This window comes from Podarcis cretensis (genome assembly GCF_951804945.1).
Source record: "Podarcis cretensis genome assembly, chromosome: 10".
Classification (NCBI taxonomy): domain Eukaryota; kingdom Metazoa; phylum Chordata; class Lepidosauria; order Squamata; family Lacertidae; genus Podarcis; species Podarcis cretensis.
Genome location: NC_137179.1, coordinates 28,440,148 through 28,455,486, shown reverse-complemented (window position 1 = coordinate 28,455,486; position 15,339 = coordinate 28,440,148). Strand labels below are relative to the sequence as shown.

Genomic DNA, 15,339 nt, shown 5'->3' with positions numbered 1-15,339 from the left:
GTAATTCTTCTCACTCTGTTGCAAAGCTTTAAAACTATCTTTTTAACTGTGCTATACAAAGGTTGATAAGTGGGATAGTATAGGATTGTGCACAAAGCTTGATGGCAGGCTAGCTGGAACAATGTAATGAAAATGATGTTAAAACTACTGGCTCAGATCTTCAATGTAAAAAGCATAAGAACCTATTTGTTTTTAGTGGCATTCACACTAAAGACTCATCAAAAGAAGAAATAATTTATACCACTAGCAGCTACTTCTGCCCTATCTAGTTGATGAATTAGGCATAATCTCTTCCTCTGTGCTTCTCTTGAGAATGTGGGTAGAAATGCAAAATAATATTTTGTTTATCTTATTTACCAAGCTGGTGAACAAATTAAAGGCAAAAAACCCACCCCAACAACTTTTAAAAGTTCAAAAATGCAAGAAACCACATTAAATTATTCATTCAACCCGTATAAAAAAAAATTCAGAGATTTTATCATTAAAACAGCAGCACTGCATAGAAAGCAACCCCATGAAGAGTCACCCATCTAGCTCGGCATTTTATATATTGACTGGCAGTGGCTCTCCAGGGTTTCTGGAAAGAGACATTCCCAGCCCCTAAAGAGGCTGGGGATTGGAACCTGGGACCTTTTTCATACAAAACATGCTTTTCCATTGAGCTACAAATCTTCCCTGACTATAACTCTCTCCATTAAGAGTCATTTGGAACAGGTAGATTTTCAAAGCCCTTTTAAATGCAGCAACTATTAAGAGTTATAACCATTAGTAATTTAATAGATACCATTTGTAATCTTCCACAGCCTAAAGTGTGACTTGAATTGAAGCCATGTGCAAGAACCAGCTCTCTGTCAAATGAATGAATGTTTGTGCTGCAGTGCCAAAGGGGGTGATTGCTTGAACCTCTGTATGATGCTCATTAATGGCCTTGGCAAACAGACCTGGCTAGATGAGGGTACTGCAGGGTTTTCTCTAATCATATTCCAACAGCTCCCACGTGGACTTAATCTCTTTCCAGCTGCTGCAGAGAGGTGAACGTGTAAAGACCAAGGTTTCCTTGAAAGAACTGGGTGTTCTTTTATTGTCAAGAGGTTAGCTACCTGCTGCAGCAGATCCTAGCTGATTAGCATCTTGGATTCCCAAAACGCTTCTCAAGTAATAAACAGCCAGTCATTTCACCTGCCAATCAAATGTAATTACTCTGCCTTTTTAGCAATTCACAACACTGAAGCAATGCACCACTGGTGGGTGCAGCATTTGCTGCTTTAGCAGCAAGGGAAGTTTTTTGTTTACTGCCTAGTGACCCAAAGACTGCAACGCTGTGCATGCTTACTTTGTAGTAAGCCATGCTAAACACGCACAAAATCGCACTGAGAGGAACAACTCGCAACAGAATGGCCTGAATTTCCTACTTTGGAAAGTAGGAATGAAAATGGCAGCAGCCAATTGCTCAGGTTTCTGGGGTTTAATTGTATCCTTGGGCTTTCACATTGACGGTTTTATCTCCATATTATACAACTGAGAATAAGATTCTGCCTTGGTTACCTATACTAAATACAGATTGGGTGCCTGAATGGGGTTTCCGGCATGTTTCCAACACTGAATTGCTCTTAAGTTTTGAGGTTGGGGAATGGGCTCATAAGAGTTGGTATGGTGAAGAAGTTGGGACATGAAAACAATGGCAATGCCATAGCAAGGCTATTGGGATGGAAGGAAGCAGCATAGGATTTTATTGCCAGAGAGGGAGTAGCTGTAGACCAGTCTGCTGTATCAGGTGAGTGACATGACATGGGGTTTTGCATAGAAGAAACGGCCACAAACAGGCTTTCTGCATCTGTACCTATTTTAATTCATGGCTTCTTGGCCCCATGGTTTACATTGTTTTCTTTTTTTCCTAAATCCATGGTTTGGCAATACAATTTTGAGGTCATTTCTGACCACTACCCTCACATACTGGGAGAGAGGATAGATGTAAAATGTAAAGCACCTAAACACTAGAAACAAGTCAGTTCTAGATTCTAAAAGGATACTGCCAGGAACTAAATTATAAAGAATGTGAATGACCAAATAGCAAAGGCTGGAATCCTAGACACACACCTGGAAGAAAGGCCCCTACTTAAGTAGGTGTATAGCACTCCAGAGGAGATGATGTATTAAGTCTCTTGCAGCAGAATACATGTGTCAGTCTTTTAGGGTGCCACGACTGCACCGTGAGCTTAATATTAAGGGCTAAAAGGAACATATGTTCGTATCTTGGGTGCCACGGGCTTCTTCCGTCGTTTTGGGGGGTTTTTCTGGCGGGAGGGGAGCGCATTTGATATTTTGGCGTCTGCCCCTTTAAAAGCGACGCCATTCGGCTTCGCCCTCGCAGCACGTGACCCGGAAATCGCTTCAGCGGCGCCTCAATGAAGGCGCCGCGGAAAGCTTCGTCGCGCGCTTCGATAGGCGCCGGAGTCACGTGGCAAATCTGCTCGGATTGGGCGCCACGAGCGAGCGGGTTTGACTGGGTAAAGAGGAGCAGAGAACAAGGAGGGGCGCCGCTCTGGTACAGCGTCTCGCTGCGATCCTTTAAGGCCCGGCCCTTACTGGGAGGACTAGAGCAGCACGCACTCTTATGACGAGGGGCCGCTGCGGGGCAGCCGCACGAGACAGACCTACCTGATCGCCTCCTCCCTTCGGTCGGACGCTCCAGGTACGTCAGCACGTCACGCACTAGACACGCCGCTAAGCCTCGCCCCGCATCCCATTGGGCGGAGGGAAATGGTCACTGGGTGCTATTTCCTTCGGCGTCCTCTAGGAGGCGCGCCAGGTTACTGGGGGAGGAAAAGCTTCAGCCCCATTTCCATGAGGTTGGTTCATGTCGCTGCTAAATGATGAGTTCCACCAGGTTTAGGCCCCTGACCATGGACTGTGCTGACTAGGACTGAGGGGAGCAGGAACCCAGTAACATGTGCATGTCCCTTAACCATTGGCCTAGCATTTAGGCTTATATCCAATCCTCCTTGGCTAGCTTCTTTTCTCCCTGAGGGGAAATAAGCAGTGCAGTGAGCTCCACAAGCAGGGTAAGGGTTGTTCCTGTTTCCCAGGGTAAGGGTTGTTCCTGTTTCCCAGGGTAAGGGTTGTTCCTGTTTCCCAGGGGTGTTCGCTTCTTCAGCAGAAGGATTATGTTGTTGCTTTCCTTCTTCCTTCATATCTGTTCCAGGGTGTTGCATGAACATTCCTGCATCTGCAACGTGAATGCAAAAGCCGAACGTAAGTTCCGTTGAAAATGGCTCTTTTTTGCTTTCTATTCAAGCACTGTCATTCGTACGTACGCACACTTCTTAAAAGTTAGCCTCCGAGACTCAGAATGGTATTTATATGACAAATACAGATTTACGAAGCACTCAGTGGTAGGATGGAAGATCTCCAGTTCAATGCCATCCAGCAGTTACTGCTGCTCAGAGTAGATGGAATTGAGCCCGTATGGAATCAGGATGAGTTCTCTTGTCTGTTATGTAAAGCAAGTTTTATATGAACAATTTCGTAAGCTCAAATTTCAACATCTGTGTCTGGGTGGGGGAACCTTTGGCCCACCAGATGTTGCTGAACTGCAACTCCCATCAACCTCCTCAAACTTGGCCAACAACATAACAACAACAAAACTTGGCCAACAACATGTAGTTCAGCAACATCTGGAGGGAAAACAGTTCCCCATGTTTGGACCACACAACTCATTAAAAGTAGCAGGAACACTCATCGTTTTCATCTCGCCACTCTGTGTATCATCCTGCTGAAAATTATTCCCACAGATAATTGGTTGACGAACCATATACTGCAATAACTTAGCAAATGGTCATTTTATCCAGGGTCACGTGTAGCATTATCCCAAAACAAGTGAAGCTATGGGCTTGTAAAATACACATGTTGACAAGAGAACATACCATTCTATCTCTACATTTGGCAGTACCAAAATGAAAGAAAGAAAGAACTCCTTGTCATGGGAACTAAGGACATGGTGGCAAAGGGCAGCACTTACACTTAAAAAGAGGAATGCACTCACTGGTAGTTACAGAGATTTTGTAGCGAACAGCAGAAATGGAAAAATGTGGAGAGGAGTCAAAAACTGCTTGTCTTTCAGCCTAGTCCAGGGAGAGGCCCTGCGGTCCCATCTCTCTCCCTCTCTTGCAGCCTGATGGAATGATTGCTGTACATGACAGTGGATGCAGATAGGGAATAAAGCTGATTGATATGGTAACAATATATTCCATAGGGGCCTCTGTAGGCCATATGTGTAGCATTACACATGTGATACCATATGTGAGGTGTATCAGAGTATGCAAGCTCATTTTGTAACACGTATAGTGGCCTTTTGTGGGTGGTTCTCAGGCTTTGTCACCATCCCCCCCTGTCTTGATACATCCTATAGAAGAGGGGTGGGAAGCCTGTGTCCCTCTAGATGTTGCCACAGTTACAACGCCTATCATCCCTGAGCATTGGCCATATAGGATGGAGCTAATGGGGGTTGGAGTCAAACAATAGCATATCTAACACAATCACTCACAGCACACAACTATTTGGTGAGCAAAGACCTGACAAAACAGGTCTAGAAGGGTGAAACTTTGCTTTGGAAGTGTGAGCTTTCAGGGCAGTGTGATTTGCAGTGGCGTGGAGCAGAAATGATTTTCAAATAAGACACTTGCCTATCTTCTCACCCTTGTAGCTCCTGTCTGTGGCTGGAATATGGTTCCTCAGCAGAAGATACTGATGTGACTGCTACTTGCATATCCCGCTTTGTGGTCTGGACTGCAGCACCTTGGGAGAGGAGACAAGACACAAAGCTGAGCCTATGATGTATATCATCCTAGTTCCAAATAATTAAGCACCCTTAGGAGTTCTCATTGAACTTATTTTAACTTGAGTCTTTTCAGCTCTTAGAATTGCCTTGAACAGATTTCACCCTGTTGGCCACTAGTATGATGCCATCTCCTTCAAAGTGGGTGCAAGAACTTCTGTTAATCTTTGCCTTCAGTTTGGCCTCCTGCAGGGCTACTGATGCCCTGTACCATGACTACTGTGTCATTGGGGCTGGCCCCGCGGGCTTGCAGATGGCATATTTCCTCCAACATGCAGGCCGAGACTATGTGGTCTTTGAACGCAGCCATGCGCCCGGGAGCTTCTTTGCCCTGTATCCACGCCACCGGAAGCTTATTAGTGTCAACAAGCGTTACACTGGCAAATCCAACAGTGAGTTCAACCTTCGCCATGACTGGAACTCGCTACTCAGCCACAACCGCCGGCTGCTCTTTCAACACTACTCCAAGGACTTTTTCCCAGACGCTGATGCCATGGTGCGTTACCTGGGGGACTTTGCTTCCATGCTGGACCTCCAAGTGCATTACAACACGTCCATCACCCGTGTGATGCTGGAAAAGGACATTAAGGCATGGAATGGCCATTTCTTCATCCTTACTGACCAGAATGCTCAGTTTTATAAATGCAGGTGAGTCATGAAGAAAACCCACTTAGAGGAGGGAAATGTTCACATGGCACAGCTCCGATTGGGCCTGATTGTGAAAGTGTAATTTCCTATAGAACCTACAGCCCTCCAGATCTTCTTGGACTCCAACTCCCATCAGCGCCAGGTGACGTGGCCAGTGTCAGCAATGATGGGAATTGGAGTCCAATGACATATGGAGGGCCGCAGCTTCCCCAGCCCTGCTGTCTAGCCTGTGATAGCTTTGGAAATTGGAACAGATCTTCTGGATTGGCTATGCCTTCAGCAAGCCTGATCGAAATCCTTACTATATGTTTCAGTGTCCTATTGGTAGCTACGGGAACGTGGGTTCCTAACAAAGTGAACTTCCCCGGTTCAGAATACGTCGAAGGCTATGAGTCTGTGTCCATCGATCCAGAAGACTTTGTTGGCCAATCTGTACTGATCTTGGGCCGAGGAAACTCTGCCTTTGAGACAGCGGAGAACATTTTGGGCGTCACCAATTTCGTGCACATGGTGGGCCGCTCTCGTGTTCGCCTTTCCTGGGCCACTCACTATGTTGGAGATTTGAGGTAAGAACCTTTTGTCAATGAGAAGTGACAACTAAACATCCAGGGTGCCCTAAAAGCTGTGGGGAAAGCATCATTTAAGAGAGGCGTGGGCAATGCCCAGCATGCTAGGCCCCTTAATGCTGGCTCCCAGGACTCTCCCAAAGCCAGCCAGCCAGCCTTTCCTAACCTGGTGCTCTCCAGCTGTTCTGGACTACAGTTCCCTTCAGCCCTAGTCAGCACAGTGCTAGCTGAGGCTGATAGGAGTTGTAGTCCAGAACAGATGGGCTACTTTCTGAAATGTGAACTAAAAGTGACTACCCCCCCCCAAAAAAAAGGTTAAAAACGAGTAAAATCAATTGTGCGTTTATCCTTGGTCTTTTACAGGTCACTGTTCTCTTACATTTCTTAAGTGCTTTTCCATTGTGTTCTCAAAAGAACACACAATAAATGCTGTCAAACAAATTTTGGACTTCCTCCTCCCCAGCATTATTAAAACCAATACAGAACATGACTACATAGAAGGCGTGCCTTATACCAGGTTCTCTACACCGGCTGGCAATGGTATTTCCACAGGCAATGACATGCAGTTTACATAACCAATAAACGCTCCCTTCCTTAGAGCCATTAACAACGGCCTCCTGGACACATATCAGCTGAAGTCCCTGGATGGGCTTCTGGAAGGTGACTTGGAAGACTTGGTTCTCGTCAAGGATAAGAAAGGAAAGCTGCACATCACCCTCCGCTTCTACCTGGAGAACAGCAACAGCAGCGAAGCAGAGTCCATCCTCCTCCCTCAGGACGAGCTGGACAACTTTGCCACTCGAGCACCTTACGACCGCGCCATTGGCTGCCTCGGCTGGAAATTCGACTTCTCCATATTCAACAAGTGAGATAGGCTTTGGCCCAAAGTGACAGGGAGGATGCATGAGACCAGGGGGCGTGGGGGGCTGGGCAGGGGACATGGCTGAAAAGTTCTGGTTTGGACTCTGGCTGAGATCCTTTCAGACGCACCCATAACCTTGCTCTGTCTCAGCCTCGACTGTTTCCATTTGCCCTTTCCCCACCCCACACAGGTCTGTGGGGCTGATACAAGGCAAAGGCAGTAAGAAGAAGTATCCTCTGATCAAGCCCAGCTATGAAGCCAAAGCCACCCGGGGCCTTTTTGTTCTGGGAACCGCAAGCCACTCAGTTGACTTCAGGAAATCTGCTGGAGGCTTCATTCACGGGTTCCGATACACAGGTGAGCTTGGAGACATGAGTGGGTTGTGGAGAAAGCAAACGTCAGCCAGCCAGCACAGCACTGAAGCTGCTCTGGTATGGGGTGTTTCTCTTCTTTTTATTATTTGGTAACTGAATTGAACAATGCAACACTTGTTATTGTCTTTATTATGAAAATTAACATTCTGCCCTTCCTCCCAAAGGAGGCCATGTCAGCAAACACACAAGCAATAAAACAACGAAAATGCCTGAAAAACAATACCAGTACAGATGCAGACTGTTGTTGTTTCCAAAGTGTACTAACAACAGAAATGCTACTATAAATAAAGGGAAATAACATAGCACCAGAGCTGGGAAAATTCATTATGTATTGCAACTTTATGTGGAGTTTGTGGAAATTTAATTATAGATAGATAGATAGATAGATAGATAGATAGATAGATAGATAGATGAATGATATACTGTATATATATATTTTAAAAAAGAATTTTAGAGTTGGGAAGGGACCTTGGAAGTCTTTTAATTCAACCTCCTGCACAGTGCAGGAAACTTACAACTGCAGCATCCCTGAGAAGTGATCTCTGCTTACAGACCTCCAGCAAATGAGAATCCACCACCTACCAAAGCAGTCCGTGTTTCACTGTTAACAGTTCTCACCTGCCTCTGGAGCACATTGCATGAAGATCATTACAAGATGAGAGGCCTTTACCTCTTTATATCAGTTGAGAAACTTTTGGCCCTCCAGATGTTGACCTATGGTCAGTGAGGATGGGAGTTGTGGTCCAACATCATCTGAGGAGGGGGGGCAGACTCCCTACCCCTGGTTCCAGTTAAAATTATGTTACCATTTACAATAGTGAATGAAGAGAAACCAGCATTTTATGTCCTCCTTTCTCCTTAGCTTGTAAGTACATTTTAAAGTAATATCTCTCTCTCTCTCTCTCTCTTTCCCTACCCACCTCTCGCAGCTCGCGTAGTTCATCGCTTATTAGAAGTCCGTCACCACGGAGTCCCCTGGCCATCCTCCCTCTACCCCATTATGCAGCTAACGAATGCCATTGTCAAGCGAGTGAATGAGGCATCTGGGCTCTATCAGATGTTCAGTGTGCTAGCGGATGTCATTCTGCTAAAAGAGTGAGTGAGTAGCGCTCCCTTCGTTTCCTTCCTGTGGCCCCTAGAAATATATCCTAGCAGCACAATTCCATTCCCTCTTCCATTCCTTGCTTTGCAGCCTCAAGACATTTCGGGAATCCAGGAGGGAGGGAGCCAAACACACATCCCATGAAATAGTGTTCTAAAGCTCTGGCACAGCAGTCAAGAAGTCCCATCCTTCTTGTGGGGGCCGGTCTGACCTCTGGGTGTGATGGATGGGACCTGAAGCAGGGCTGCCTTAGCTGTTGTTAACCCAGCAGCAGCCAATTTGATGCCTTCCAGAGGTTCTTGAACTCTAGCTCCCATCAAGCCCAGCCAGCATAGTCAGTGGAAGATGGGAGCTGTGATCCAGCAACATCTGGAGAACCAGGGGTTTCCCATAGCCAGCATTTCAGGATAGTTCATTTGGAATAGGCAGGTCCTTGCAGTACCAGGGACCCAGACAGCATAGGACTAAGCCAGCACCAGGAATTGGGCCCAGTAGGTGTTTCAGAGCAGGTGTAATATGAGTGTGCCAACTCCTACCCAACACGAATAGGATAGTAGCAGCTGCAAGCAATCTTATAATGTGTCCTTGAGTCAGACTGTCTTGTCTACCCAGTACTGCCTGTCCTGACTGCCAGCCTTACCTTGAGATTTCATGTGCTCTTTCTCATGGGCAGCCTCACATGGTCACTAAGGCGTGAATGAAATTATTCAGATAACTCTTCCAGCAGAGGGTACAGAGTACCAGCCTTCTAGACAATCCTAGAATAAGAACACAACAGAACATCCTGGATCAGACCAGTGGTCAGTCTGGACCAGCATCCTATTCCCCCAGTGGCCAACCAGATTCTTTCTTTTTTTTTTTAATAATATTTTATTGAGATTTTTAAATACCAATGCAAAATTAGTAAACAATGTAACATATTTCATAACATAGTTTCATAACTTCTTTGGACTCCCTCACGTCTCCCACTCCCACTTACATCATTATAAATTTTTGCCAGCAATTTATCAACTTGTTTGCGTTCTTATGTCCCGCTCGTTTAAATATAATTAATAATTCTCCAAAAAATTTATATTTTCCTCAATCTCACTTATCATCCTAATTCCAACTATTTTAGTGGTGCTCAATTGTTTGTGAGCTAGCATCCTTATTAACATTCAACCAAATTACAATATTTTTGTAGGTAAATCTTGCATTTCTTCCAATCTTCTTCAACCCTCTCCTCTCCCAGGTCTCGGATTCTGCCGGTCATCTCAGCCAGTTCCATATAGTCAATCAGTTGCATCTGCCATTCTTCCAGTGTGGGTAGATCTTGGGTTTTCCAATATTTAACGATGCGTATCCTTGCTGCCGTTGTTGCATACAAGAAAAAAGTTCTGTCCTTCTTTATCACCCTCTGGCCGACAATACCCAGAAGAAAGGCCTCTGGTTTCTTAAGGAAGGTATACTTAAATACCTTTTTCAACTCATTATATATCATTTCCCAGAAAGCCTTCACTTTAGGGCACGTCCACCAGAGGTGAAAGAATGTTCCTTCATTTTCTTTACATTTCCAACATTTATTATCAGACAGGTGGTATATTTTGGCAAGTTTAACTGGGGTCATGTACCATCTATATATCATTTTCATTACATTTTCCTTCAAAGCGTTACAAGCAGTGAAGTTCAACCCAGTGGTCCACAACCTTTCCCAGTCATCAAACATGATATTATACCCAATATCCTGTGCCCACTTTATCATAGCCGATTTAACCGTTTCGTCTTGTGTGTTCCATTTTAACAGCAAGTTATACATTCTTGAAAGTACCTTAGTCTTAGGTTCTAACAGTTCTGTTTCCAATTTCGATTTCTCCACCTGGAACCCTAACTTTTTGTCATTTTTAAAAACTTCTTTAATCTGAGCGTAGTGTAACCAGTCTCGCACTTTATCCTTTAATTTCTCCAAACTCTGCAATTTCCAACTGTCTCCTTCTTTTTCTAGTATTTCCCAATATTTTGGCCATTTGGCCTCCATATTGGGTCTTTTTCGGGCCTTAGCTTCCAGTGGCCAACCAGATTCTTGTGGGAAAACCATAAGGAGGATTCGAGCACAAGACCGCTCTCCCATCCTGTGGTTTCCATCAACTGGGATCCAGAAGCCTTAAGCCTTTGGCCATGGAGGTGGAGCATAGTAGTCATTGCCTAGTAGCCATTGCTAAGAGTAAAGCAAGGTCTAGGACCCCCAGCAAGCTGTGAAGCCAGTATTCCTGGGTGGGAGAGTGCAGTCTTATCTAGTCCTCTGAGCCCACCAGCACCTGCATGTTCTGCTAAGTGAGCCCAAGACTATTTGTTCTGGTTGTGCCTAGGAATGCCACAGAATTTGAGTACCTGGAGGAGTATCCAGTTGGGGTCCTGCAAGACCTGGAATGGCGCACGGGGAAAAAAGTTCAAAATGGGCTTTTTGTCATTGTGATGGAGTATGGGAAGAACTTTTCTGGGCCTGACAAGGACGTCTTCTATTACAACCGCGCTGTGGGTGAAGCACGCCATGCTTGGCAGTCCAATTTCCTGCACCCTGTCATTTATTACTACAAACGCCTCCCTACCGGTAAGCAAAGTGGATTTTCAGTTCTTCCTACAAGCATTCCTGCTTTTCATTGTTGTGCCTCTCTTAACCATTTTGGGGGGGAATGTTAGAAACCTTGAGTCAGGCTTGGGAAACATCTGGACCACCATGTCTGCCCACCCGGCCCCATCTCCTTCAGTTCTTTCCTGCTGCCTTTTCAAGTGATGCCTCCATTGCTTCCTTCCTCTTTTGTTAACTTTCTCCATTCCTCCTGTCCTGCCTACTCGCCCTTGATTCTTTATCCTGAATGTACTTTTATGTTTGGCGCTCCCAACGACTCTCCCAACAGAGCGTGAAATGAGGCTCTGCCCACCAGACTGGCCCTTGCCCCGCCCAGACGCCATCCATCACATTGTGGAGGACTTTCTGACAGACTGGACCGCTCCAAATGCCCACATCCTCCCGCTGAGACGGTTCTTGGAGAATTGCTTGGAAACTGACCTGCGCAGATTCTATGCAGGTAACCTGCGGACTGGTTGACTGGAAACCACTGTGTATTGGGGTGAGGGGAAAAAAAGAAGATCGTGGAGGGGAGCCAGATAACAACTAAGGAAATATCAGGGTTTGAATCTGGTGTCTTCTCTTACCACTGAGCTACAGCTCCTTCCCCTAAGCCATTTAGCCTCTAGTGTTTTCTGCTTAGGAAGTGAGTTACATACAAGTAACCACCTACTCCCTCTACCCCAACTTGTAAGCTAAATAGAGAAATTTAATCAGTGTTGGTGGAAAATATTCATATTACCAATCTCTTTGATTTGTAGGTTCAGGCTGGATTTTTTTAATTTAATAGTTCATAAGGTTGGTAACACTCATTAGGATGTTAATGTGGAACATTTTCCCCCTTTTGTTTAGAATCCTGCTTCCTGTTCGCCCTCACGCGTCAGAAATTGCCTCCCTTCTGCCAGCAGGGATACATGAGAATGCAAGGGCTCATGGGTAATGAGAGGCTTAGTCGTCATGGAGTAGAAGCAGGACTGCTTGAAGACTACACTGCTGTGGACTCCCCAGATGAGCGGGAAACTGGCAGTACACAGTCACATGACCCGCTGTTGGAAGATCACATGATACCAAACCACCAGCTGCAGCATCTCATAAGCACCAAGGATGAACTTTAGCCTTCCTTAGACTGCTTCAAAAACCACAGGGATTGTGGTCACGGTACCATGACATAGACCTCTCCTGGGGCTCCAGCTTCCACTGCGTATACTTGACTTGGATTCCTGCCCATTCCTTTATGGGGGACCATGACTTGCCAAAGACTTGTGTAGATCTGTTGTAATTTATGAAGAGCAGAGTCCTTTACAGGATAAGTGAGGGCTGAAACTGGGTAATGCTGAGGCATCCTGTCGCTCCTGTTCACTGTTATAGCCTGCTGATGGTGTTGCATTTCTGCTGTAGGGGCCAGTCTTTAGCGTGTCGCAAGGGAGAAAAAGGGATGTCACAGATGACTTGCCACGAAATATTATTCCTGACTGCATGTTTTGTGGTGGTCCACAGCAGAAGTCGTTGGTTATGGATGCTATGTGTTGTTTTGTCCTTGCAGATTTTGTACATGCATGACTTTACAATCAGTTCGGTAGTATTGGCTAAAGGAATGCTGCTAATGTCTAATGCAGGGAGATATTATTGTATCCAGGAGAGAAGGGAGATGTCTCAAGACTCTGCTAAGGATGAACAGCTAGACCTGGATCCCTTTGTTCCATGTTTGACAAAATGCACTGCTGCCACAGTCATCAACTTGTTCCGCAGAACTGGCATTCTTGTGTGCCAGCTTGCCCTTGAAAGGAAGGAGAATTCCTGCACTCTTAACAAAATATCTCTCCTGTTTGCACTACACCCAGTTAGAAAGCTCCCTTAATTCAGTTCAGTTGTGATGAATTTTTATTTTCTGTTGTGATTGTATTTGTAATATCCTATTTTTTTAAAAAAAAATGTAAGAGTAGGTAGGAAAACTATCTGCACTTTATTGCACCCCTACACACTTCCAGCAGACCAAACTGGAAAGAGTCCGTCTCTTATTTATATTCCCTTGCTCTTTAGCAGATGGACAGAATAGCCTTCTTCCTGCCACGGTCATGGCACTTGTGCTTCCTGGGGAGACACCTTTCCAGCAACTGATGCTCTTTGCAAGGGATACACTTTAGCCCTCTTGCTTTATTTATAAATACTTAAACCTCATTTCTCGCCTACCATTTGGTCTGGAGAATTAAAATGAAAAGGGGTCCTATGCCTAACCAAAACGCTGCTGCAAATTTAGAACTCGGCAGGATGAAGTTACAGGGTTAGGGCACATGGAAGGGAAGGACCTGCGGCACAGCGGCTGCACATGTTTTGCATGCAGACAATCTCTGGGCCCAAAGGCATCACTTTGATTTATTCTGTCTCTTCGGTGACTCTTTAAAACCAGAGATCCTGGTTTAAAACAAACTGGATAAAGAAGCTGGCTTCTTGGCCTGTGGTTTGAAGTTGGCTTGTTTTGAAACTGACAATAAATTGTTCTAAACCAGGATATCTAGTTCATTCATAACGAGCCAGGATTCTGCAAAACTGAAAGTAAACACGGGCAAAATGCTTCACCAGGCTGCATTAGAGGAGAAGGGGAACAAGCTCCCATTGGCACATGTAGCGCTAAAAACTATGTCTAATACTTTTCTAAGTCTTTTGCACTTAGGGGACTCTGGCTAAGTTGGTGCATGTGATGATCATACAAATCTGTCATACCGGGAGATCTGAATTCCTTATCTAAAAGATAGTGCAGACTTAGTATATACAGCCTTATTCTCTCCCTCTCCGCTTATATTCCTGTAATTACTCCAAAGAACCTATTGACAGTATATGTGTTGCCTTTAACTGGTGGTGTTCTTTTTAAAAAGTGCTTTAGAAAGGGGTCATTTTCTGTCACTCTGTGTGTCTTGGGGTGAAAGACAGATGCAGTATCAAGAGAGGGGATCACCTTTGTTCAGTTCAACCTGAGGCCACACCAGAAACCTGCAGAAGTTTCTCGCTTGAGAGTGTGCCACTATCAAGCTACCGCCATTCCTCTCAGCATTTCATTCATCATCCTTAACAAGGTACTCAGATTGGTAGTCAACTAAGCTTGACTCAGAGTAGACTCATTGAAATTAATTGACTTAAAATCATTGTCGAGTTGGAAGGGGCGCCCAAAGTCATCTAGTCCAACCTACTGCAGTGCAGGAATCACAGCTAAAGAATCCCTGACTGATGGCCATCCGAACTCTTTTTCAAAATGTCCAATGGACGAGAGTCCACCGCCTTCCAAGGTAGTCTATTTCACTGTCATGTTTATTCATTTCAGTGAGTCTGTTGTAATGGGTCTAAGGCTTAGTTGAATACCGCCCTCAATCATCTTCTTCCAGGTTTTGCTGCTGTTTCCTAAGTGTAATCAGTACAGCTCTCTCAACCCAGAACACAGATTCAGCATGGCCAAGGCTCAAATTAATACAAATGTGTCAGCGGTTAGGGCTGGAGATTGCAAAAGTATTGCTTCACCAGCCAAAGCCAGAGTTTACCAAAATCAGTGCTTTTGCAAGACATTCTTCAGAGAGGATGGGCTTTGCTACTGCTCCACAGAGACTATGGCCTTGCTGTTTGCCAGGCTAGAATACACTTGAGTCGCTCAACACCCCATTACTCTGCTGTCAGTGCCTAGGTCACATTCAGATTATTTGCACAGAACTTAGTGGTCCTGTGGCAGACTGGGAAAGTCACAGTTTCTTTTTTATATGTTCATTTTTTCAGAACAGTATTTTTATTAACTTATTTTAAGATTTATGTCATGATCAAATGGATCAGCTGTTGTAATGGCGTAGTATATTGCATATAAGTTTTGTACGGTTGTATTATTGTGATGATCTTTAAAAGGAAAAAAGTGTTTTCCAAGCCCACCAACAAAAGTAGTGTCTGTCTTTGCTCAGCTTTGGAATGGGGAGGGTGATTCATAAAGTTTGGCATTGGACCTCGGTGTCCAGGCAGAACAATGGGGGTGGAGACGCTCCTTCGGGTATACTGGGCTGAGGCCGTTTAGGGTTTTGAATTGTACTCGGAAACGTACTGGGAGCCAATGTAGGTCTTTCAGGACTGGTGTTATATGGTCTTGGCAGCCGCTCCCAGTCATCAGTCTCGCTTGTGCATTCTGAATTAGTTGTGGTTTCCGGGTCACCTTCAAAGGTAGCCCCATGTAGAGTGCATTGCAGTAGTCCAAGCAGGAGATAACCAGAGCATGCACCACTCTGGCAAGACAGTCCACGGGCAGGTAGGGTCTCAGCCTGCGTACCAGATGGAGCTGGTAGACAGCTGCCCTGGACACAGAACTGACCTGCGCCTGCAT

The 15,339-nt window shown here is 45.2% G+C and overlaps 1 protein-coding gene across 3 annotated transcripts; it reads left to right on the top strand.

The window, feature by feature from the left end:
* The first annotated feature begins 2,106 nt into the window (after positions 1–2,106).
* FOXRED2 (FAD dependent oxidoreductase domain containing 2) lies at positions 2,107–14,905 on the top strand. 3 transcript variants are annotated; one of them, XM_079992524.1, is made up of 9 exons: positions 2,107–2,692; positions 4,703–5,482; positions 5,797–6,048; positions 6,647–6,913; positions 7,101–7,267; positions 8,214–8,379; positions 10,732–10,973; positions 11,281–11,451; positions 11,844–14,905. In XM_079992524.1, exons 2-9 carry the CDS (start codon positions 4,956–4,958, stop codon positions 12,104–12,106), a joined length of 2,055 nt encoding a protein of 684 aa, XP_079848650.1. In that variant the 5' UTR covers positions 2,107–2,692; positions 4,703–4,955; the 3' UTR covers positions 12,107–14,905. The 3 variants fall into 3 exon arrangements, with proteins under 3 accessions (XP_079848650.1, XP_079848652.1, XP_079848651.1); XM_079992526.1 differs by lacking the exon at positions 2,107–2,692 and adding an exon at positions 2,745–2,849; XM_079992525.1 differs by lacking the exon at positions 2,107–2,692 and adding an exon at positions 3,314–4,233.
* Positions 14,906–15,339: the final 434 nt, after the last annotated feature.

Coding starts and splice junctions, on each gene's coding strand:
- FOXRED2 (XM_079992524.1), top strand. CDS start 4,956: ATGATGCCATCTCCTTCAAAGTGGGTGCAAGAACTTCTGTTAATCTTT. Junction 10,974..11,280: donor CTACAAACGCCTCCCTACCG/GTAAGCAAAGTG, acceptor CTCTCCCAACAG/AGCGTGAAATGAGGCTCTGC. Junction 11,452..11,843: donor CCTGCGCAGATTCTATGCAG/GTAACCTGCGGA, acceptor CCTTTTGTTTAG/AATCCTGCTTCCTGTTCGCC.